Source organism: Phacochoerus africanus, chromosome 5 (assembly GCF_016906955.1).
Source record: "Phacochoerus africanus isolate WHEZ1 chromosome 5, ROS_Pafr_v1, whole genome shotgun sequence".
Lineage (NCBI taxonomy): Eukaryota > Metazoa > Chordata > Mammalia > Artiodactyla > Suidae > Phacochoerus > Phacochoerus africanus.
Window position 1 is genome coordinate 42,294,947 of NC_062548.1, and position 22,752 is coordinate 42,317,698.

The 22,752-nt window shown below is 51.0% G+C and overlaps 1 protein-coding gene and 1 pseudogene across 1 annotated transcript; both read left to right on the forward strand.

Annotated features, from left to right (window-relative positions):
- Positions 1-200: 200 nt before the first annotated feature.
- LOC125128415 (cleavage and polyadenylation specificity factor subunit 5-like) lies at positions 201-8,168 on the forward strand (annotated as a pseudogene).
- Positions 8,169-9,741: 1,573 nt separating this feature from the next.
- EEF2KMT (eukaryotic elongation factor 2 lysine methyltransferase) lies at positions 9,742-22,719 on the forward strand. Its single transcript, XM_047780562.1, has 8 exons — positions 9,742-9,862; positions 11,618-11,680; positions 14,074-14,154; positions 14,717-14,818; positions 19,774-19,907; positions 19,984-20,279; positions 20,356-20,505; positions 22,281-22,719. Exons 1-8 carry the CDS (start codon positions 9,767-9,769, stop codon positions 22,379-22,381), a joined length of 1,023 nt encoding a protein of 340 aa, XP_047636518.1. The 5' UTR covers positions 9,742-9,766; the 3' UTR covers positions 22,382-22,719.
- The last annotated feature ends 33 nt before the right edge of the window (positions 22,720-22,752 follow it).

A 22,752-nucleotide genomic window follows, 5' to 3' on the forward strand; every position in this document is an offset into this window, starting at 1 on the left:
AAACATAATAAGTACAGGCGTGTACACCAACTATAATAAAATATATTTAAAAAGTGAATCCACTATAATAAAAATTTTTAAATAAATTAAATTTTTAAAAAGTACAGGCATGATGAGTTATAACCCCCTGCTTTCTAAGTGTTCCCCACACCCGACTCCACACCCCAGCCACCCAACCCTGCCCACGTTATCACAACGCAATGATAGCGACAAACATCCCTGACCAAGGTTAAGTGTCCAGGGCTGTGTTAAAAATTTGATGTGTTGGAGTTCCTGTCCTGACTCAGCGGTTAACGAATCCTACTAGGAACCATGAGGTTGCGGGTTCGATCCTTGGCCTCGCTCAGTGGGTTAAGGATTCGGCATTGCCATGAGCTGTGGTGTAGGTTGCAGACGCGGCTCGGATCTGGGGTGGCTGTGGCTGTGGTGTAGGCCGGCGGGATTCAACCCCTAACCTGGGAACCTCCATATGCCGTGGGTGCAGCCCTGGAAAAGATGAAAAGCCAAAAAAAAAAAAATTGATGTGAGTTATTTCATTTTTGTCTTCCCAACAACCCTAAAGATAGATGCTCTTATCTCCCCATTTTAACAAGGAAGAAACCAAAGCTGTTTGGGATTCGAAATGTAAGGCTTGGAGTTCCCTTTGTGGCTCAGCGAATGAAGAACCTGACTAGTATCCATGAGGATGTGGGTTAGGATGTGGGTTCAATCCCTGGCCCCATTCAGTGGGTTAAGGATCCGGCATTGCCATGAGCTGTGGTGTAGGCCACAGACGTAGCTCGGATCCAGTATTGCTGTGGTGTAGCTCCAATTTGGCCCCTAGTCTGGGAACTTCCATATGCCTTGGGCGCGGCCCTAAAGAAAAAAGAAATGCAAGGCTGATATCCGAACTCAAGCCTATGTGTTTGTGTTTGATAATTACGCATAGATCACCAAAAGATTCACCAAAAAAAAAAAAAGGTTCCCATTTGCATATATCCAAAAAAAAAAGTCAATCTTGTTCACATAAAAATGTATACACAGACGCCCATAGCAGCACTATTCATAATAAACAAATGGTGGAAACAACCCAAATGCCCATAACCTGATAAATGGATAAACAAAATATGGTCTATCCATTCGCTGGAATATTATGTAGCCACCGAAAGGAAATGAAGTACTGACACATGTTACAATTTGAATGAACCTTGAGAACATGATGCTCAGTGAAAGAAAGCAGATACAAAAGACCACATACTATATGATTTCATTTAAATGAAATGTCCAGGAGTCCCTGTTAGGGCACAGCAGAAACAAATCCAACTAGGATCCGTGAGGATGCAGCTTCCATCCCTGGCCTCGCTCAGTGGGTTAAGGATCCGGTGTTGCCGTGAGCTGTGGTGTAGGTCACAGACGCAGCTCAGATCCTGCATTGCTGTGGCTGTGGTGTAGGCCAGCGACTACAGCTCCGATTTGACCCCTAGCCTGGGAACCTCCATATGCCATGGGTGTGGCCTTAGAAAGACAAAAAGACAAAAAAAAAAAAGACATTGCCCAGTGATTTATCAGATGCTTAGAGTGACCACAAAGAACGAACGGCTTCCTGCACTCTCTTCCCTTCTTCCAAGCCACTGCCCACAATCCTCTTGTGAATTTATAGGAAGCAGACTGTTTTGCAGAAAACTAAGTAAATGAATGACAATTCTCTAAATTATTGTCTTTTTTTAACTTTTAGAGTTTTCCTTCAACTCTCTAGCCCCTAACCCTGTCCCATAGTCCCAGGAGCCTGGGGTAAGGTATGTTTGACCATCCGTTATTGATAAGCAGGACATCCCACCAACTGATTTTCAGTGAATTGGCTTCTAGCAAATTGGTCATTTGGTAAAAGTGGTCATTAGGCAAATGGGTCATCTGGCAAATAGGTCGTTTAGTAAATCGGCTTTCAACGACTTGCCCTGTGAGATTTCTCTACACTGAGCACTTCCTTGGGTTAAATGTACATTTCATTTCTGTAATTAATATTCACTAGCGCCTGGATGGGAAACTTCCCAGGGACTCATGAGCAGCTTCTCAATAATCAGACAATTTAAAACCGTCTGATTTTTTTAGCAGGAGTGGAAATGCAGAGGGCATCTGCTCTCTAAAACATAGTAATTGGTCTTGGGGTTGTCACAGGAGGACTTGCAGTTCTGTTTGTTGCTGGTGTGACATTCACAGCCTTTTGTTGGTAAAAGAAGTGAGCAGTCTGCAGGTCCATGTAGGTGATAAGTGCATATTGTAATAATTCACTTCAGCCACTTCCTGAGTGCCTTGGGGCAAAGCACTCTGAGAACCCAGAAACCAAGACCAGCTTCATGGTCTTGCAGCCTAGGCAGCCATACAGGGCCCAGAGATAAGAAAAGCCCCAGCTTGGAATGATCTTAAAAATCTTGATTCCTTTTTTTTTAACAAAGGGCCCACATTTTCATTTTTCACTGTGCTCCAAAAATTATGTTCCAATTGCATTCATTTACCTTAACAAGGTACCAACCACACACTGGGTGGCTTACAATGACAGACACGTGTTTCTTTCAAATTCAAATCTAAAGAAGTTGAACCTTTGCTATATAACACGTGCACATACACATGGGCTCTGCCACCAGTATGGATGTATCCTTGTCTCACAGAACTGGAGGCTAGAGGTCTGAAATCAGGGTGTCCCAGGGCCGTGATCCTTCTGAAGTCTGTAGGGAAGAATCCTTCCTTGCTTCTACAAGCTTCTGGTGGTTGCCGGCAACCCTTGGCGTTCCTTGGCTTGTAGACACAATCTCGGCGTCCACCGTTTCAGGGCTTGCTTCTCTCTGTGTCTGTCTTCACATGGGATTTAGAGCCCCCAGTAATCCAGGGTGTCCTCCTCCTGACCTAACCATACCTGCAGGGACCCTATTTCCAAATCAAGTCACATTCCTAGGTACCAGGGACAGGACTTCCAACCTTTGCGGGGGACACAATTCAACCCATGGCACTGGTCCTGCCATCAACCCAAGCATTATATGGTCCCGAGGCACCCTCTTCCACATTTCCGTAGGTATATCATGAGACTCCCTTGTCCTTTGTTACACCCAATCCTGACCATTCCTTTGCTTTCAAAGAGCACCTGTCTCAGCTGCACCAGAGCCTCCTGAACATGCTCAACAGCCTAAGCAAGGTCAAGACCTTTACCTAACCTTAACTCCATTACAAAGCCCATATTTAACATAACTTATATGTAACTATAAAATTTTCCTATAAGCTGAAACATGACCTGCAAAGGTCTCTACACCCTGAAGCAACATTTTAGAAAGAAATCAATTGGCCCTTTTCTACAAAAACCATTAGCCATAAGAGAGAGACAGGAAAAATGTCAATGTCTTGATGGAACAGCCATGCCCGCAGCATAATTTCTAAAAGGCAACCCATTCCATACCGTTAAAATGCACTAACTTATATTATTAATAAAGCCTCAAATCTTTCTTTCAAATTCAAATCTAAAGAAGTTGAACCTTTGCTATATAACACATGCACATACACATGGGCTCTGCCACCAGTATGGATATATCCTCGTTCTTCTCGCCATGTCAATATCACCTGGAATTCTCATGTTTTATGTTAAAACGGCAGCCCTAGGAGTTCCTGTTGTGGTGAGTGGAAACAAATCCAACTAGGAACCATGAGGTTGCAGGTTCAATCCCTGGCCTCTTTCAGTGGGTTAAGCATCTGGTGTTGCCAGGAGCTGTGGTGTAGATAGCAGAGGCGGCTTAGACCTGACATTGCTGTGGCTGGCTGTGGCATAGGCTGGCAGCTATAGCTCCAACTGGACCCCTGGCCTGGGAACCTCCATATGCTGAGGGTGCAGCCCTAAAAAAAGCAAAAAAAAAAAAAAAAACAGTAGCCCTAATCTTCACTTACCTCTGAACACACCAGAGCTATGAAGCCCAGGGGACATCACAAATCCCTTGAGTGCCTTCCAGGTTCAGATCTGAGATATGTGACGCTATGACCTTTGTCCCTCCCAAGAACCCACACGCATAGAACAAAGTATCTTCTGTGTGCAATTCAGTGGGATGGCCCACTCAGGGTCCTTCCCCGGTCAGCCTCCCATCTGGGGCATCAGGAAGGCTGGATCGGCCTAGATTTTTTTAATATCTTACTCTAACATCATGCGGTATCACTTACTCCAGTGTTGACTGTGCCCCTTTGGCTCTTCAGAAGAAAGGTAATTAATAGCCATCATGTGTTAATAAGAGCTCAGTATTTATGAGTTTGACCCATTCTCATTGGTCACCATTGTTTACTGCAGGCAGAGAGCTGATCAAAACAGCACAAGTGAACCAGTACACCTGAGGAAGCTCCGACATGGTTCCTTTAGGACCAAGGCGCAACCAGAGTGGGTGTCAGGTGTTTCTCCCCCAAGATGCTGTAACTCAAAGGATTCATGCAACATCTCAGACCCAACACCATTAATTCCATGTAAAAACACAACAATAACCACAGTCTGCCCTCTTTAAATTAAGCATTGATGGAATAAAAGCAAAAATTTTGTGTTAGATCCTGTGCTCCCATGGTTCTGGTGGAAGAACAAATAGGAGAGAATAAATGCATTCAATTAGAATTAATTCTCCTCAGAGTTCTCACTGTGGCTCAGTGATAACCCAGCTAGTATCCATGAGGACACAGGTTCAACCTCTGGACGCGCTCAGTGGGTTAAAGAATTCAGCGTTGCAGTGAGCTGAGCTGTGGTGTGGGTCACAGATGCAGCTCGAATCGCACCTTTCCGTGGCTGTGGCGTAGGCTGGCGACCAAAGCTCCAATTCAACCCCTAGCCTGGGAATTTCCATATGCCTCAGGTACAGCCCTTTAAAAAAAAAAAAAAAAAAAGAATTAATTCTCCTCACTTGTTCTCAGATGTTTCTCATCTGAAAGGGGTAATAAGATTTCATCTCTCCCCCTCCTCCACCTTGTGCGAACATATTTAACAAATGAGCTCCCAAGCCACTTCCACGTGGCATTTTATGAGATTTGCGAAGGTAAACGAGTTAGATTTTGAACACACTTCAAACTCCAGAGGCAGCACCATTGCCTTTCACTGTCCTGCTCCTCACTCAAGACACAATAAGGTCGAATGGAAGTAATTTTTTCTTTTCTTCCCCATCCCCCCTCTGTACCACCACACCCCCACCCCCAGGAGCCCTCTACTCTTCTGGATTCCTTTCCCTTCAAAGTCAAAACTCCTATGGGAAGCCTTCACAGCTCCGTGTGCTTGGTGGCACAGTGCACTTTGCCATTGTGCCTTTAGATTTATTTGTGTGAGAGTTCTTGTTTGTTCTTATTTGTTTTTTGTTTGTTTGTTTTGCTTTTTAGGGCCAAACCCACAGCATATGGAAGTTCCCAGGTTAGGGGTCAAATGGGAGCTGCAGCTGCCGGACTACGCCACAGACACAGCAACTTGGTATCTGAGCCACAACTGCGACCTACACCACAGCTCCTGGCAACGCCAGATCCTTAACCCACTGAGCGAGGCCAGGGATGGAACCTGCATCTTCATGGATCCTAGTTGGGTTTGTTACCGATGAGCCCCAAAGGGATCTCCTATTTTTGCGATAGTTCAATACCCACTTCCCCCATGAGACCCTGTGCCCAGGAACCACTCCTGGTTCTTCTCACTGTTGCATCCTCAATGCCTGACAATGGCAGGCACATAGCTAAGCTGGTGCTTAGTATTTGGTGAACTAAAGACTCTGGGGTTAGGAACAGACCCAAAGGCTGGGGGAGCAGAGGCTCCCGCCGCCTCTTAGAGGAGGTCATTGAGAGGCTGATGAACCCCAGGGCATCATGGTTAAATCTATTACACCTGCAACCTGCCCTCACCGCTCAAGCTCACTTTAGTTGTTGCTACAAAAGACTCACATGTCCTCCAAGCATCATGTAGCCCAAACAATAAGATGTTCACCCAAGTTGTTTTCCAGGAAGGTGGAGTCAGCTGTGTCTAATTGGAGCCAGTTAAGACTGGTTAGCATGGCTAACCCTCCCCTCCTTTTGGGCATGCGCGAGTTTCCCCCCCCCCGCCCCCACCTCCCGTGACCTTTTGACGTCAGAGGACCTAGAACTTCACCCTTAGAACAGGCATATTCTGGACAAGGGTCTCCTGAAGATGCCTGTAGTTTAGCTGCACCCACGCAAAACCATTGCCAGAATTCGGCCTCTGTCTCCCAGTGCCAACCTGGAACACAGAGACAGAGTTTGGGGCAAAGGAGAAAAAAGAGTATTGCTTTGCCAAGCAAAGGAGGGTCACAGAAGGCTCATGCCCTAAAGACTGTGCCCCTATTAGAAAGAAGTGTGAGGAATTTTATAGTAAAAAGGAGAAAAACAGGTTTTCAGAGAGGAATCAGGATTGGGACAAACATGCACTCTTTCTTCTCTGGAGGAATCTCAGTCATCAAAGCTGGAGTTGGGAGATCTAGGCCTGACCACGCTGGGGGTCTTCTGAGTTCTTGCCTAGAGTAACAGTACTTGCAAAAAGGGCATATGGATCAGAGATGAGAACAAAGTAGGAAAGTTCCTGAAAAACATCACGTGCTAATCATCTTTAACCCACAGGCAAGTGTGCTCAGGGTGTCTGATCTTTAGTTTACAGGTGACTGTGTTTAGGGTGTAACTAAGCCAGGGAGAAGGACAAGGAAGGACTCTAAGCTGTTCAGTGTTGAAGTATTCATTTCAAAAAGAAGAATAAGGAATCTAACTTTTCTCTTCGGCGTATGAGATGCCTATATTATTATGTGCTTCCCTTGAGAGGGAACCAGGGTCCTGCCCCGAGGCCGTACTGTTGTTTCTGGACGGTTCCTCCCTTGTCTCTGCATCCCCTTCCTTCCCTGATCAGCACCTGTCTGCACCTGCCCCTTGGAACTCAGGGGAGGTCACAGAGGCTGAATGAGGCCCATTTCCTAAGAACAAGAAATAGGGGACACAGAAAGGCTTTTGTGCCCAGGAACCCCACAGGCCGTGTTCGGTTTCAAAACGACAACTAACTCACCTTTTCTCTTATTTCCAACCCCCTTACCCACATCCCAGACCACCCTGCTTCTTTTGCCTGTAAACAGGGGTGGGGAGGCTCATTTAAGATTTGTTTTTGGGAGTTCCCGTTGTGGCGCAGTGGAAACAAATCTGACTAGCATCCATGAGGACGCAGGTGTGATCCCTGGCCTTGCTCAGTGGGTTAAGGATCCAGTGTTGCCATGAACTGTGGTGTAGGTCGCAGACGTGGCTCGGATCCCACATTGCAGTGGCTGTGGTGTAGGCTGGCAGCTACATCTCCAATTCAACCTCTAGCCTGGGAATCTCCATATGCTACAGTGTGACCCTAAAAACAAAAACAAACAAACAAAACATTTGTTTTTTGGCCTCCTCTTGACCTCCCTTGTTAATGGCAGGCAGCAGCTGCTGAGTGGGACACTGATCTCCCTGCCTCCCCCTTTCCGCTCACTGCTAGTGCCAGGGCTCGCCAGCATGTCCGTGGTGCTGCCCAATAACTCGCAGCACCCCCCAACGGGGCAGGGGAGGTCAATCAGTGTGGCAGGAGGTACATTCAGCACACCAGCTTCCTCACCCTGGAACCCCTCACCATCAACCCGTACCCTCCTACCAATTATACTTTTGGTACAAAAGAGCCCCTCTATGAGAAGGTCAGCTCTGTTGCCGCCAGATTTCAGTACATGAGGGAGGAATTTGATTACACTGGCACGAGGAGGACTGTAGAAGCGGTGTTGATTGCCCATGAGCACCGGCTACCCCATGTGTTACTGCTACAGCTGGGAACAAATTTCTTCAAGTTACCTGGTGGTGAGCTTAAGCCAGGAGAAGATGAAGGGCTAAGACGCTTAATGACAGAGATACTGGGTCGTCAAGAAGGAGTCCTACAAGACTGGGTCACTGATGATTGCATTGGTAACAGGTGGAGACCAAATTCTGAACCTCCTCGGTGTCCATATATTCCTGCACACATTACAAAACCTAAGCAACACAAGACGTTGTTTTTGGTTCAGTTTTAAGAGAAAGCCTTATTTGCCGTCCCTAAAAATTACAAGCTAGTAGCTACACCACTGTTTGAACTGTATGACAATGCACCCAGATATGGACCTATCATTTCTAGTCTCCCTCACCTTTTGAGCAGGTTCAATTTTTCTATTTTTTATATTTTTACTTTTTTTTTGCTTTTTGGAGTTCCACCCATGGCACATGAAGTTTCCCAGGCTTGGGGTCGAATCAGAGCTGCAGCTGCCAGCCTACACCACAACCACAGCAACTCGGGATCAGAGCCGCATCTGTGACCTACCCCACAGCTCACTGCAACGCCAGATCATTAACCCACTGAGCAACGCCAGGGATCGAACCCACATCACTGAGCCACAACGGGAACTCCTGAGCAGGCTCAATTTTATATACAAACTGAATTCCTACACAGCGGAGAAGAGACGCCATCTCTGTGAGTAAGCTATACGCAGTATAGAATAATCATGCTAGTAAAGTGGTTTTGGTTTTATCTCTTTCCCAATCCCTAAATTGCCACCTACTTTCTGCTGTTTGAATAGTAAAGTTCATATGAAAAACTGAGATTGTGGTATAAGCAAATGTGATTATGTTTAATTTACTTTTGGTTCTACTCGTTACTTTTTTATACAACATTAAAGAAAGTGGTTAAGATTTGTTTTTTCCGTTTCCTTGAACAGCTGCCTTGTGAATAAACCCTTTCTGCAAACCTCACCTCAGTATTTGCCCTGCTGCACGTCTGGCAAACAAACCTGGCTGGGTAACAAGGTGACCAATGGCTGACCCCAAACTGACCCCGAAAGGCTCCCCGCCCCCCTCAGTATGTACTTCTGCCCACGGTTCCCACGGTCCAAGCAGTCTCAAGAATTTGAGGGAGCAGCCTGGAGGGAGCAACCAGCCGTGGAAACCCCTGGACGGCCAGTGACGGGGCTCCGTGAAGGCCTAGATTCAAGCTGCTAAGATTCTGGCGGGAGGGCGCTATCGGCTTCGAGGCCAAGACAAGCCTGGCAAGTAAGCTCCCTCGCTTATTAAAACTGCCACCTACCACCTGGAGGGGCCTGCGGCTTAGTCTCTCCTCGCCCTCCGTGTAAGGGGAGGGCTGCGAACCAACACCTTCACCCCAGCACCCTTCCAAGGAGAGAAAGGGCAGCCGCGGTCCACAGAGCTGAGAGATACATGCACCAGGGTGGGTTTGAGGACGCAGCCCCAGAGGGACGGCGCAGGGCTGGGAAAAGGCCCACGGGGCGACGGTCTGCCCATAGGGCCCTGCCAAAAAGACCCTCGAGAAGGTGCGGGAACGGCGAGAATGATTACCTGGCCCATGGCCTGACTGGACGCTCCCAAGGAACCCTCGCTGCCCCACCCGGCCGAACCTGGCGCCAAACGCTAACTCCGCCCCCACCGAAGCTCTTGCCCCGCCCCTTCCCGCCCATGGCCCCACCTCCCACATCCCCAAGTCCCGCCTCCTAGGGCCCCGCCACGCCTCGGCCCGCCCCCGGGCCCCACCTCCGCACGCACGACCTGCTGCCCCCGCCTCCTGAACCCTGGCCCCGCCCTAAGCCCCTCCTCCTGGGCTCTTCGCCCCGCCTCGACACTCCCAAGACCCGCCTCCCAGGGCAGCAGCAGAGCCTGGCCCCGCCCCTGCCTGCGTATGGCCTCGGGCCGCCTCCAGGCTCCGCCCTGCTCCCGCCCCGTCTCCCAGGGAACGCCACGGCCCCGCCCCGCCATGGCGCCAGAGGAGACCGCGGACGCCGCGAGCCTGCTGTGGAGTTTCGAGCGCCGCTTCCTGGCGGCGCGCGCACTGCGCACTTTCCCCTGGCAGGTGGGCGGCTAGGTGGGCGCACAGAAGGCGGGTAGGGGGGCGCCGGGGGGGGGGGTCAGGATGGGACCGGGTTCCGGGCTCACACCCACGCCCTCCCTGCCACGTGAGGCCTCTGCTCCTGGCAACACGTTGGGTCCCCCAGCATCTTCGCAGCTCTCCCGGGCTGGCGGCACAGAGCAGGAGATCCATCCGCGCGCCCCTGGCCCACCCTGCGCTCAGCCATCAGCTCCTTCCGTCCCTGGGGCCCTTCCTACCCTTCGCTGACTTTGCAAACTGAATCTCTCAAATTGAAGGAATGTGAGGTTTCCTTCCAACTCCCTTTTTTCACTGGAGTTTTTAGGGTCACGGACAGTTCGTGACTTTTCTTTAGCCAGTTATCATCCTGGCCTTGGGTAACAGCTGCTGCTGCTGCTCATTTAAATAGCCAGCAGTCTCAGGACAGCGGGAGACCACGCTGCCTTGAGCGCAGTGACCAGGTCACAGACCCCCTTGGGCCTCCTGAACTCATAGTATCAGTAGCATTGGACAAAATGTTCTGAGTCAGCTGATGGAAGAGACAGGAAGATACAGAACTGTCTGGGAAAAAGCTCACCTCCCTGCCCAGGGGACCTGCCATCCCACACAGGCACAGGGCAGAGGTAGCTGCTGCCTTTTGCCAAGACAGGGGTTCTAAGGACACTGCCTTCTTTAAACTCATAATTCATGTGCGGTGAGCTCATTGGGATGACTCAGTTTGGACACATATTCCTCCCCACGTCTGCCCCATCTTAAGAGTGGTAGTTAGTCTTTTATATTCTTTCATTGATATAAACAATATCACATTCTGGGAGAGCATTTCCCATCAGAAAGGAATTATACATTTTTTAACCCAAAATTTAAACCTTTATGATGCCCCAATGCATGGGTCCCAATTCCATATTGACTATAATTGCTCAGGCGAAGTGAGTGCTTACTCTGCACAGGCCCATGCTAAGCACTTGCTTACATACACCCACAGCCTCCGTGCAGTGGGAACTATTGTTATCACTGGTTTGACCAGAAAGGTTGGGAGCAGACGTGGAAGACCACCTGCCTGCTTTGAATCCTGGGCCCACCCCGCACAAGCTGTGTGACCCTGGGCAAGTGACTGTCTCTCTGTGCCTTACAAGTAAAACAGAGGTTGGAATGATGCTGAACCTCAGAGGGCTGTGGTCAGATTACATGAATATGTGTTAGCTAGTGTTTTTCTTCTGTCACCACATGTTTGCTGAAGGCACATGAGCCAGACACCAGGATGGGTAGCATATAAACAAGGCTCTGCTTAGATGGGAGAGCTATAAGCAGGAAAGTACAACAGGGAAACGGATCAAATTAGGAGAAACGGGAAGGCCTTCCAAGGAGGTGACATAGGAGCTGGGATCTCTGCAGCGATGCAGGCAACCTTCCACGAGAGGGTCTCAGGGAGCCTATCAGGTAGGTGTTAGTTCCTAGCGGACCAGTTCAGCCACAAAGCTGATCTGTGACCCAGGTGAGGCTAAGCTGCCAGGGCTAATGCAAACGGAGTCTGTCTTCTGACATTCTTCCTCTGACTCATCCGGATGTAACCCGGACGTCTCAAGGTCAGGCTTTCAGCCGTGTGTGGCTTCACATCATTTGGCCCCAGGTCTCTGGGGAGAGATCACTTAGCACTTTGCCAACATGTCCTATTGCATGTTTAATGTTCCTGTGATAATGCCCTTGAGATTTCTCTCTCTCTGCCCCCCTCTCTTTGGATAGAGCCTAGAAGAGAAATTAAGAGACTCGTCAGGTTCTGAGCTGTTGCTGGATATTTTGCAGAAGGTAAGAATCACAGAATCGCTGGGACGGGTCACTGGCCTGAGCTGCCCATGAAGATGTAACAGCCCCACGGTGTGTGCACACGTATCCTTTAAAAAAGACACTGCATCCGGCTTGAGCACCTCAGACAGCTCCAGCGCTTCTGTTTTCTTAGATGAAGACATCAAAATGTACAAAAATCCACAGGAGAGGAGGGAATCTGGGGATTTTTTTTTTAAACTGTCCACAGAGGGAAGTGAAGATGACAGCTGTGGGAACATCTAGCGTTTGCTAGCTGCTCAGAGACTTTCCTAGCTGCTCAGAGACTTTCTTCTTTGTGTATAAGGGGAAAACAAGGAGGCGAGTCTTGCCCATCCCTGTGTCTTTTCTAGCTGTGGATGGACCCCTGCTTTTTGGAGGTGGGGTTTGGACTCTAAGACACATCTAGGTGCAGGTAGAGGCAGGACCACCACTCTGCCTGGCCTGTCCCCCGCTGCCCCTGGCCCTGTGGATCAGGTGTGGATCACACTGCATCTGGGCTCTTTACCCACCGAAGGGTCATGAATCCTTCTGAAACCCCAAAGTTACGGACTCTCCCCCTAGAGAAAAATGCAGCAGGAAAGTAGGTTTCGTGTACAAAAGCATGTGAGTCGCACACCTGCCTCCAACCAGCAGTCCATCCAGAGAGCACAGGTTCAGAATTTGTGTGTGGAGAGCAAACCAAGAGCACCCATCTGACCACCACGTGGCGAAGATGCAGGCGTAACTAGGGAGACCCCGGGGGGATCCAGGAGACCCAACATCTCTGAGGTCCCCATCTTACAGCCTTTTCTGATTCTCACCCTGGGGTTAAAGCCTAACACTGGCCACCCAGAAAGCCCCTAAAGAGTCGTGTGGGTGTTTTGTGGCCCTCGAATCAAATCGTGTCCCCCCCGCAGCGAACAAGCCTCATGTGACCAGGCCTCTCTTCTCCCTGCTCCTGTCCCCAAAAAGGCTGGTCCAGGGCAGCCTCAGAGCCCACCCAAGCTGCCCTCCTGCCTGGAACTCCCTCTCTTGCTCTTTGCTTCTCGAGGCTTCAGCTGAAGCGTTGCCCTGAGAGTCCCCATCCCCCTCCACCACATCCCAGGCAGAGGCCAGCTTGCTCTGTGCGGGCCCCACAGCCCTGCAGCCCCAGATGTGCGCTCCAGAAGAGCAGGTGCAGAATCTGCTTTCTTCCCACCATGTGGGCTCTCGGCTCTTCCTCGGAGCCAGATAGTCCCACGTTTGTCCTCACTGTAAACTCTGGTGCCTGCCAGCTGCCCTGAGAAGGCGTATGTCTTGGTCCTGCTGTAACAGATGCCACCACCCCGGTGGTTTATAAACAGCTGGAATTTATACCTCACAGTTCTGGAGGCTGGGAGGTCCAAGATCAAGGTGCCAGCAGATTGCTGTATGAGGGCCTGCTTCCTGGCTCATAGATGGCTGTCTTCTTGCTGTGTCCTCCCATGACAGCAGGGGAGGGAGCTCTCTGTGTTTTTTTTTAACAGCTGCACTTGCGGCATGTGGAAGTTCCTGGGCAGGGGTTAAATTGGAGCTACAGCTGCAGGCCTAAGCCACAGCCACAGCCACACCAAATCCAAGCTGTATCTGAAGACCTACCCTGTAGCTTGCCACAACACTGGATCCTTAACCCACCAAGCCAGGCCAAGGATCAAACCGCATCCTTGCAGAGACAACATCAGTTTCTTAATCCATTGAGCCACAATGGGAACCCCGGGAAGGGATGTGTCTTTTTTATAAGGGCAGTAATCCAATTTATGAAGGCTTTAGCCTTATGACCTAATCATGCCCCCACCCCACCCCCCATATCACCACATTGGGTGTTAGATTCAACATGTGACTTTGAAATGGGCACAAATAATTCAGTCCACAGCAGGATGTTAGCCTGAGTCCTTGCATCCCATGTTCCTTCACAGAAAGGGCATTAGAAATACTGCCACAGTCCATGCCACTGTAGTGAGAAATATTTTGGGGAAAGGCTTATACTTAGATGCGTGAGGGTCAACCAGGGCCAGAATTCTAGGGATAGAGTAACGGGTTTGCCCTGTGTTCACTTGAAGCTTGAGGGGGACTTAAGGCAGCATCTCAGAAGTTCCCATTGTGGCTCGGGAAACAAATCCAACTAGTATCCATGAGGATGCAAGTTTGATCCCTGGCCTCACTCAGTGGATCTGGGATCCAGCATTGCTGGGAGCTGTGGCGTAGGTTGCAGATGGAGCTCAGATCCTGCATTGCTGTGGCTGTGGTGTAGGCCGGCATCTATAGCTCGAATTCGACCCCTAGCCTGGGAACTTCCATATGCTGAGGTGCAGCCCTAAAAAGCACAAAAAAAAAAAGGCAGCATCTCTCCAGCAGCCCACACTGTGTCCTTGTCACAGACCGTGCACCATCCTCTGTGCATGAGGCATCCACCACCGGTAAAGTACGCCCGCAGCTTCCTCTCGGAGCTCATCAGAAAGGTCAGTGATGGGCACCATCCCCCGGTGACCAGGCAGCGCTGGGGACACAGCTGGCTCTCCAGAAGTGGGAGCACAGATCATCCGATGCCCTTGCCCTGCAGACCCCAGTACAGCAGGGGGCTCCATGGGCAGCAGCTCCCAACTGGGTTCCACTGATGAGAAGCCGTGGAGGGCGGAGGAAGCGGGAGGCCAGGGCAGTTCCTCTCTGCTTCCAGAGGTCTCCAGCCTTCTCCCACCTGGCAACCCCTGAGTGTGGGAAACCCCACCTTCTCCCTCTGTCCTGCCAGCTCTCACCCCCTTTCTGCTGCCCTTCACTATACCGCACCCTCCCCTTCTCTAAACCTCTCTTTGAGCCCCCCCCCATGTTCCCCAACCAGGTGCCCTGTATTAAGTCAGGCTACCCCCAGCCTCCCCTCCAGATAGGGTGAAAATCATCCAGCCGTTTTTACAAGTCACAGTAAAAGCCAGCAGGTGTCTGGTTGGTATGATTTGTGAGGGTCACCTTAACCCTCTTGCTGAAGCGCCACCCGCCCTCCCTGCCCCTCCCCGCCCCTCCCCGCAGCATGAGGCTGTCCACACGGAGCCTCTGGACGAGCTGTACGAGGTGCTGGCGAAAGTCCTGATGGCCGAGGAGTCCACCCACTGCCACCGGAGCTATCTGCTGGTAGGAGACATGCGCCGTCCACACATGTGCATGTGCGCACACACACACACACACACACACACACACACACACACAGTTAATTCAAGCTGCAGTCAGCCTCATGTGGGTTCAGATCCTGACGCATCAGCTCCGTGGTCTTAGACGAGGTCCATTAACCTTCCTGAGCCTCATCTGTAAACCAAGCCCTTCAACAGGTAACACCTGTCGTCCTACGAGGTGGCTGGGCTTAAAGCACCGCCACGTGAATTGCAAGCAGGGGCCTGGCACTCAGACTCCAGTAAATACTTGGTGGATGGATGTTACAGGACAGCAGTCCCTTCTCACTGTCCACTGCCACCATCAGCACCCTGACAAATGCTGTGCCTTCTGACTGGTCTTCTGGCTTCTCACCCCACAGAAATCCGTTCTGCACAGAACCATGTTTGTTTCATGGTTAAAGAACACTTTAGGAATTCCTATCGTGGTGCAGCGGAAACAAATCTGACTAGGAACTATGAGGTTGCGGGTTCGATCCCTGGCCTCACTCAGTGGGTTAAGGATCCAGCGTTGCCATGAGCTGTGGTATAGGTTGCAGACATGGCTCAGATATGACATTGCTGTGGCTCTGGTGTAGGCTGGCAGCAACAGCTCCGATTGGACCCCTAGCCTGGGAACCTCTATATGCCGTGGGTGGGGCCCTAAAAAAAAGACAAAAAAAAAAAGAATACTTTAACCTTTTGTTATAAAACATAGATACAGAAATGGAGTTCCTTTTGTGGCTCCGAGGGTTAAGAACCCAACAAGGATCCATAAGAATGTGGGTTTGACCGCTGGCCTCCCTCAGTGGGTTGGGGATCTGGTGTTGCTGCAAGCTGCGGTATTGGTCACAGACGTGGCTTGGATCTGGCATGGCTGTGGCTGTGGTGGAGGCCGGCAGCTATGGCTCAGATTCAGCCTCTAGCCTGGGAACCTCCATATGCCATGAGTGTAGCCCTAAAAAGACTAAAAAAGAAAAAAATGTATATAAAGAAAACCACACAAAAGAATTAGATTATTACATCATTGCAAGACGGCCACCATGGTAATTGTCAATCTCGTCAAGGACTTAGGCAGCCGGGCCACAGGGCCCTCATCTGCCCCATCCCTATCCCAGCCCTCCCTCCCTTGCAGAGTACTGGCTCTGCGGTCTTCTCATTTCCATGAGTTCCCCTGGACACCTGCACTTGGACTTGCCTGTTGACCAGGTCTGGCTCAAAACCTCCCTTCATATGCAGGCGCCCTAGTCGGATTCGTTAACCACTGCGCCACGACGGGAACTCCACCTCGTAGATTTCTTACTTCACTTTATGTGAAGCTTTTCCAGACTCATCTTGTATGTTTCCTGCTCCAGACCTGAAATCAGCCATATCTTCAAGAAGCCCTGGTTTCTCTTAATGGGAAATGATATTCAGATATACACAGTCTGGGCATTAGAGATGATCCCTGCTGCTATCTAGGCCTTTCCATGGACAGAGCTAGGATATGAATGGAGATAGATAGCCATAGTTTTTGTTTTTGTCTTTTTAGGGCCATACCCACAGCATACGGAGGTTCCCAGGCTAGGGGTCAAATCAGAGCTGGAGCTGCCGGCCTCCACCACAGCCACAGCCACGCCAGATCTGAGCCACATCTGCGACCCACACCACAGCTCATGGTGACACCGGATCCTTAACCCACTGAGCAAGGCTGGGGACTGAACCCACGTCCTCATGGATACTAGTCAGGTGCATTAACCGCTGAGCCACAGCAGGAACTCCCATATCCATACTATTTAAGAGAAAATATCCCTTGAGTCCTTATTGCTGTTTCTAACGCAAAATCAGAACGGCAGAGTTTATACTCGGCCTTTTCTGCATTGTGTCCCCATCTGCTTTCTTCTGCACTGGAAATTCTGCTTCTCAAGGTCACAGGGGATGACGTTAGGCTATTCCCCACCCGCCTACTGGCTTTATCCCCATATTACTGAGGCAACCGACTCAACACAACAGGCTAGGAGTTCCCGTCCGTCGTGGCGCAGTGGTTAACGAATCCACTAGGAACCATGAGGTTGCGGGTTTGATCCCTGGCCTTGCTCAGTGGGTTAAGGATCCGGCGATGCCGTGAGCTGTGATGTAGGTCACAGACGCGGCTCAGATCCCTCATTGCTGTTGCTCTGGCGTAGGCCGGCGACTATAGCTCTGATTTGACCCCTAGCCTGGGAACCTCCATATGCCACGGGAGTGGCCCAAGAAAAATGGCAAAAAAAAAAACAAAAACAGGCTAAACCCTGCCACCAACTGTGGTTAGTGTAACTGTGAACATTTTTATACAGTCTATCCTCATCCTTCCTACATTGTCGTCACAGAGCCGTTACAGAGTATCACCACAAACTCAGCTGCTCAGAGCAACATCAGTACCTCCTTGTAGTTAGCTGTCAGAAGTGTGCTAACATGAGACTCACAGAGCTAGAACCAAAGCGTCTGCAGGACTGAGCCCTGGGGGAGAACCATTCCAGGCTGTTCAGGTCATTTGGCACAATTGCATTTCCTGTGGCTGCAGGACTGAGGTTCCATTTTTCCTCTCTGGCTCTTGACCGGGGTGGTTCTCAGCTTCTAGAGGCCACCCTGTCCCCTGACTTGTGCCCCCTTCATTCCAAAGCCAACAACCGCTTCAGATGCCTGCTGCCTCCTCTTCCTCTGCATCTCCCAGACTTCAGCCTGATGACTAAATCGAGCCCACCTGGGTAATCCAGGCTACCGTCCCAATGTCAAATTCTGTGACCTTAAGTGCATCTTCAGTGTCCCTTCGCCAGGTGGCCTAACTCAGTCACAGGGTCCAGGGATTCAGGCAGAAACGGTACCAACCTTGTGCACATACCAAAGTCTCTTCTCAGTCTCTGTGCTGGGCTGTATATTGATGTTTCTAGCCATTTGGTTTGTCTCAAGTTCATTTTCTCAGAGGTTAAGAAGGGCTTGTGGCGTGGACCGTCCTGAGTTCTTGCATATTAATAACAGTTTGAGCCGATTATCCTTGAATCCTGGCTCACACCTTCTCTTCCTGAGTTTTTTGTTTTTTGTTTTGAGGTGGGGGCTGCACTCGCATGGTTGGTTCCCAGACTAGGGCTCAAACCCATGCCACAGCAGCGACAGGGCTGGATCCCCAACCCACCAAGCCACCAGGAACTCCCTGAGTTTCTTAAATATATTTCTCCATTTTTTTTTGCCATAAAGCATTACTGTGCAAAAGCCTGATAATCATTTAATTTTCTTGCCCTTTTTTGTCCATGCCCTTTTCTTTGAGACAGCCAGAGCATTCCTTCTTCCCAGTCCAGTAATTCTATTAGACTGCCTCTCAAGGTTGAGATCCTTCTGGGTCAGTGACCTTGGGCGCAGTTGTATATTCCTTTAATATGCCTTTCCAATCTTTGATTTTTCAGGAGTGGTCTCTCGAATTTTGTTTTTTCAGTGTTTGTTCTTTGCTTTCATTTTCCATTCAGTGGACCTAAAGATGGGTGGCTTAAACAGCAGAAATTTGTCATCTCACAGTGCTGGAAGCTCTAAGTCCAGAATTAGTGTTGGGGGTTCCTGATGTGGTGCAGTGAGTTAAGGATCCAGCGTTGTCTGTTGTCTCTGTGGCGGTGGCAGCCACAGCTGCAGCTCAGATTCCATCCCTGGCCCGTGAGCGTCCTAGTTTCAAGGGTGCAGACATTTAAAAAAAAAAAAAAAAAAAAAAGGAGTTCCCGTCGTGGCGCAGTGGTTAACAAATCCGACTAGGAACCATGAGGTTGCGGGTTTGGTCCCTGCCCTTGCTCAGTGGGTTAACGATCCGGCGTTGCTGTGAGCTGTGGTGTAGGTTGCAGACGCGGCTCGGATCCCTCGTTGCTGTGGCTCTGGCGTAGGCCGGTGGCTACAGCTCCAATTCAACCCCTGGCCTGGGAACCTCCATATGCCGCGGGAGCGGCCCAAGAAATAGGAACAACAACAACAACAAAAAAGACAAAAGACAAAAAAAAAAAAAAAAAAGCCGGGTGTGGGCAGGGCTGGTCCGTCTGAAGCTTCGAGGGAAGGATGAGTGCCAGGCCTCCCTCCTCAGCCTGCACACAGCCGTCTCCCCTCCTGTGTGTCCCAGCGTCCTTCACATCAGAACACAGTCAGACTGGGTTTGGGTCGCCTTTATACCCTCACGTTAAACATCATTCCCTCTTTAAAGACCCCACCCTGTCTCCAAAAAGGAGGACTTCAGCCTGTGACTCTGGGGAGGAAGTGATTCAACCTATAAGAGGCTCTTAATTTCTTTTTGGTTTTTAAAATTTCACTCCTTTCACCTCCCATCTCCTAAGGGTTCATCTGTTTTCTGTTTTTATCCCTGGAGCTCCTTTGAGTAGCCTTTATTACTGAAATGACGTGTTCTGTTTCTAGGGGCCCTTTGGGCCTCGCCGCAGAGCCCTCACGCCCCCCACTCCTGGGCTGGGCAAGTCCTCTCCCGGCTGGGCCCCTGCATTTCCAGGGATGCCTGTGGGCTCTGGTCTCTGTGCCCAGGTCCACCACGTGCCCCACCTCTTCCCTCTTCTGTCTCTACTGGCAGGTTGGCCTCACAAGGGTCATATCTCTTGCCGGTGGCTTCCTGTGACTTTTTTTTTAAGGACCGCACCCCCATTTTATGGAAGTTCCCAGGTTAGGGGTTGAATCGCAGCTACAGCCGCCAGGCTACACCACAAGCTGTAGCAACCCCAGATCTAAGCCACATCTGTGACCTACACCACAGCTCACAGCCACGCTACTTCCTTAACCCACTGAGCGGAGCCAGGGATCGAACCCACATCCTCATGGCTACTAGTTGGGTTCTTAACCCACCGAGCCACAATGGGGAACTCTGCTTCCCGTGACATGTAGACTCAAATCCTAATTCCTTATGGGGCCCTGGTCACTGGGTTAATTCTCTCTCCTGTTCCCGCCTAGCCTTCCGGGGACGCAGTCACGCTGGCTGAGAGCTCAGCCATCATCTCCCACGGCACCACGGGCCTGGTCACGTGGAACGCCGCCCTCTACCTCGCAGAGTGGGCCCTGGAGCACCCGGCGGCCTTTGCTCACAGGTGACCTGGGGCGCAGGGCTGGGCCCCGGGCTGCCTGGCCACAGCGCAGCCCCGGACACGGCCCCTCCTCCCCCAGGACTGTCCTCGAGCTGGGCAGTGGAGCCGGCCTCACGGGCCTGGCCATCTGCAAGACGTGCCATCCCCGCGCGTTCGTCTTCAGCGACTGTCACAGCCTTGTCCTCGAGCAGCTCCGCGGGAACGTCCTTCTCAATGGCTTCTCATTGGAGCCGAGTGTCAGCGCCCCCTCCGAGCCCCCAGGACACGACACCCCCCAGGCGGAGAGCCCCAGGGTGACAGTGGCCCGGCTGGACTGGGACGTGGTGACAGTCCCTCAGCTCGCGGCCCTCCAGCCAGACATTGTCATTGCAGCAGGTATCGCCCAGCTCAGGCCACTGGGGCCCTGGGTCCTGGAGGAGCCCCTTCCAGTAACCTGGGGTTCTCACCACAGATGTGCTGTACTGCCCGGAAACTCTCCTCTCCCTGGTCGGGGTACTGCAGAAGCTCTCTGCGTGCCGGAAGGACCAGCGGGCTCCTGATGCCTACGTTGCCTTCACTGTCCGCAACCCGGAGACGTGCCAGCTGTTCATCACGGAGCTGGGTGAGCCCTGGGCCTGGGACAGGCTGCCATCCACTGCAGGACTCGGGGCTGCTAGCTCTGAGAGGCCGGCCACCCAGGCCTGCGGGGACACTGTGCTGGCTCCACACAGGACTCCAGGGAGGCAGTAGCTAGGAAAGTCAAAGAATGGGGCCTTGGAGCCAAGGCAGGAGCCCCAGACCATGATCTGCTGGGCAGACAACCCCCCCCACCCCCCCGTCCAGAAGGTCAGCAGAGGGAGCGGGTGCTCTGGGGAGAGGGAGGCAGTTTACACTGTCATCTCGGAAGTCTGAGACCAGCAGTCCTGGCCTGTGTTTAGGGCAGGTTTTGAGAGCCTTTGGGCCTGTTTCCTTGTCAAAACGGAGACGGTATGGATGCCAGCGGGTATCAGGGTAGATGAGTTCTGGCCACACAGAGGTCAGGCGTGGGCTCTAGAGCTGGGTCCCGCCACCCACCCAGGTGGCGCTGGGCCAGCCTCTCCCCGTCCTCACTGTACAGTGGAAACATCCACTTGCAGGTGGCATGGGGCTGGCATGCGAGCATACTCAGGAAGAGGGCAGCTGTCCTTACTAGATCAAACCCACAGTAAATGAAGAGCAAAGGATGCTTTTAGAGGAGGGAGGAGTCTGCCTGGATCCTCACTGCTGCAGGTGGGCACAGTCCTCAGACCCGACCTGTGGCCTGTGTCCACCCCTCCAGCGTGGGGATGGGGTGGGGTGTGCTGTCTTCCTGTCTCAGCCCAGAGGACACCTCCATGCGAGGCAGCTGAGTAATGACCCAGGGATCCACAGATTAGAGCCAGGCAGCGGGCTCCACTTTCCACCCCCCAAACCCCATGACCCTTGCCCCGCAATGCCCACCACATGCCAGGGCTGACCAGGGCCACCACCGTACTTGCCCCAACCACCCCCACTAAGCAGAGCCCTCCCACTGCTGCCTCTGCCACAGAGACGACCAGTGCCCACCCCCGTACACCATGCCCCACTGACAGAGGGCTATTCAGCCTCGAAATAATGAAGTCCTTCTTCAGATGCTTATGTGAAAAAATATCCATGCGTTATTTTTTTTTTTTTGGCCACGCCCACGCATGTGGAAGTTCCAGGTCAGGAATCAAACGTACACCACTGAGCTGCTGCAGTGACAATGCTGGTTCCTAACCCATTGAGCCACCAGGGAACTCCCCACAGTGTATTTCAAGTGAAGAAAGCTGAGGGTACTAAACAGTATATGTAGTATAAGCCCATTTTTATTTTAAAAAAAATCATGTTAACATACACATGGGAAAAGTGCATACACACCAATTAATATTGCTGACATGTTCTACTCAGGCAGGATCATGACACTTACACACTGTCCAGCATTTCATTTTATAAATACTAATTTTCCATTCATAAAAAGTAAGGACAAATGATCCTCCCTCCCCAAGGGCTCGTCAGACATCTGTGCTTACAAAGGTGACATGAGCCCTTTCAAAGGCACGTCCATCCAAATGGTCAGGCAGACATGGTCAAACCTCGGCTCGGAGCGAGCTGTGCCCTGGGATTGGGTGGGGGATGCAGGGAGTGACAGGGAACCCAGCCAGGCCGTGACCTTCCGGGGTGCACATGGTCCAGTGGACAGACGGCAGACCTGGCTGCCATGAGCGGCTTACAGACAAGACTCCTGGCCCCACCTCTGGAGGCCGATTCCAGGAGTCGGGATGGGGGCTGGAAATCTGTGTCTATATGCCCCCACCCCCCAAACCCCAGCACCCTGAGACACATATGTTCTGTTTCCAGACCAAGCTGGGATCCTGTGGGAAGTGGTGCCTGGTCATGATCAGAAGCTGTTCCCCTATGAAGAGCGCTTGGAGATGACAATTCTGAAACTAACACTGTAGGTTTACAGTTTTGAAAAATAATGTGAAAATTAAATCACCATCTTAGGACTTTTTTGGCCGCACCCACAGATGCATGAGTTCTGGGGCCAGGGATCAAGCCTGCGCCACAGCAGTGACAGCACCTCAACCTGCTGAGCCAGCAGGGAACTCCCCTAGAAATAATTTTTTGTTTTTTTATTCCAGTTGACTTACAATGTTCTGTTGATTTCTGCTGTAAATATACAGAATTTTTATGTGGGAAAGCTGCTAAAATGTCCATTGGACTTGAATGTTTGAGGAACATTAAATTCTGAATCAGGAACCGCAAACGCTGTTCCACATTAAACTGTTCAAGTGTGTTTGTGCCCCTTTCTGCCTGTTGTCTCAGTTCT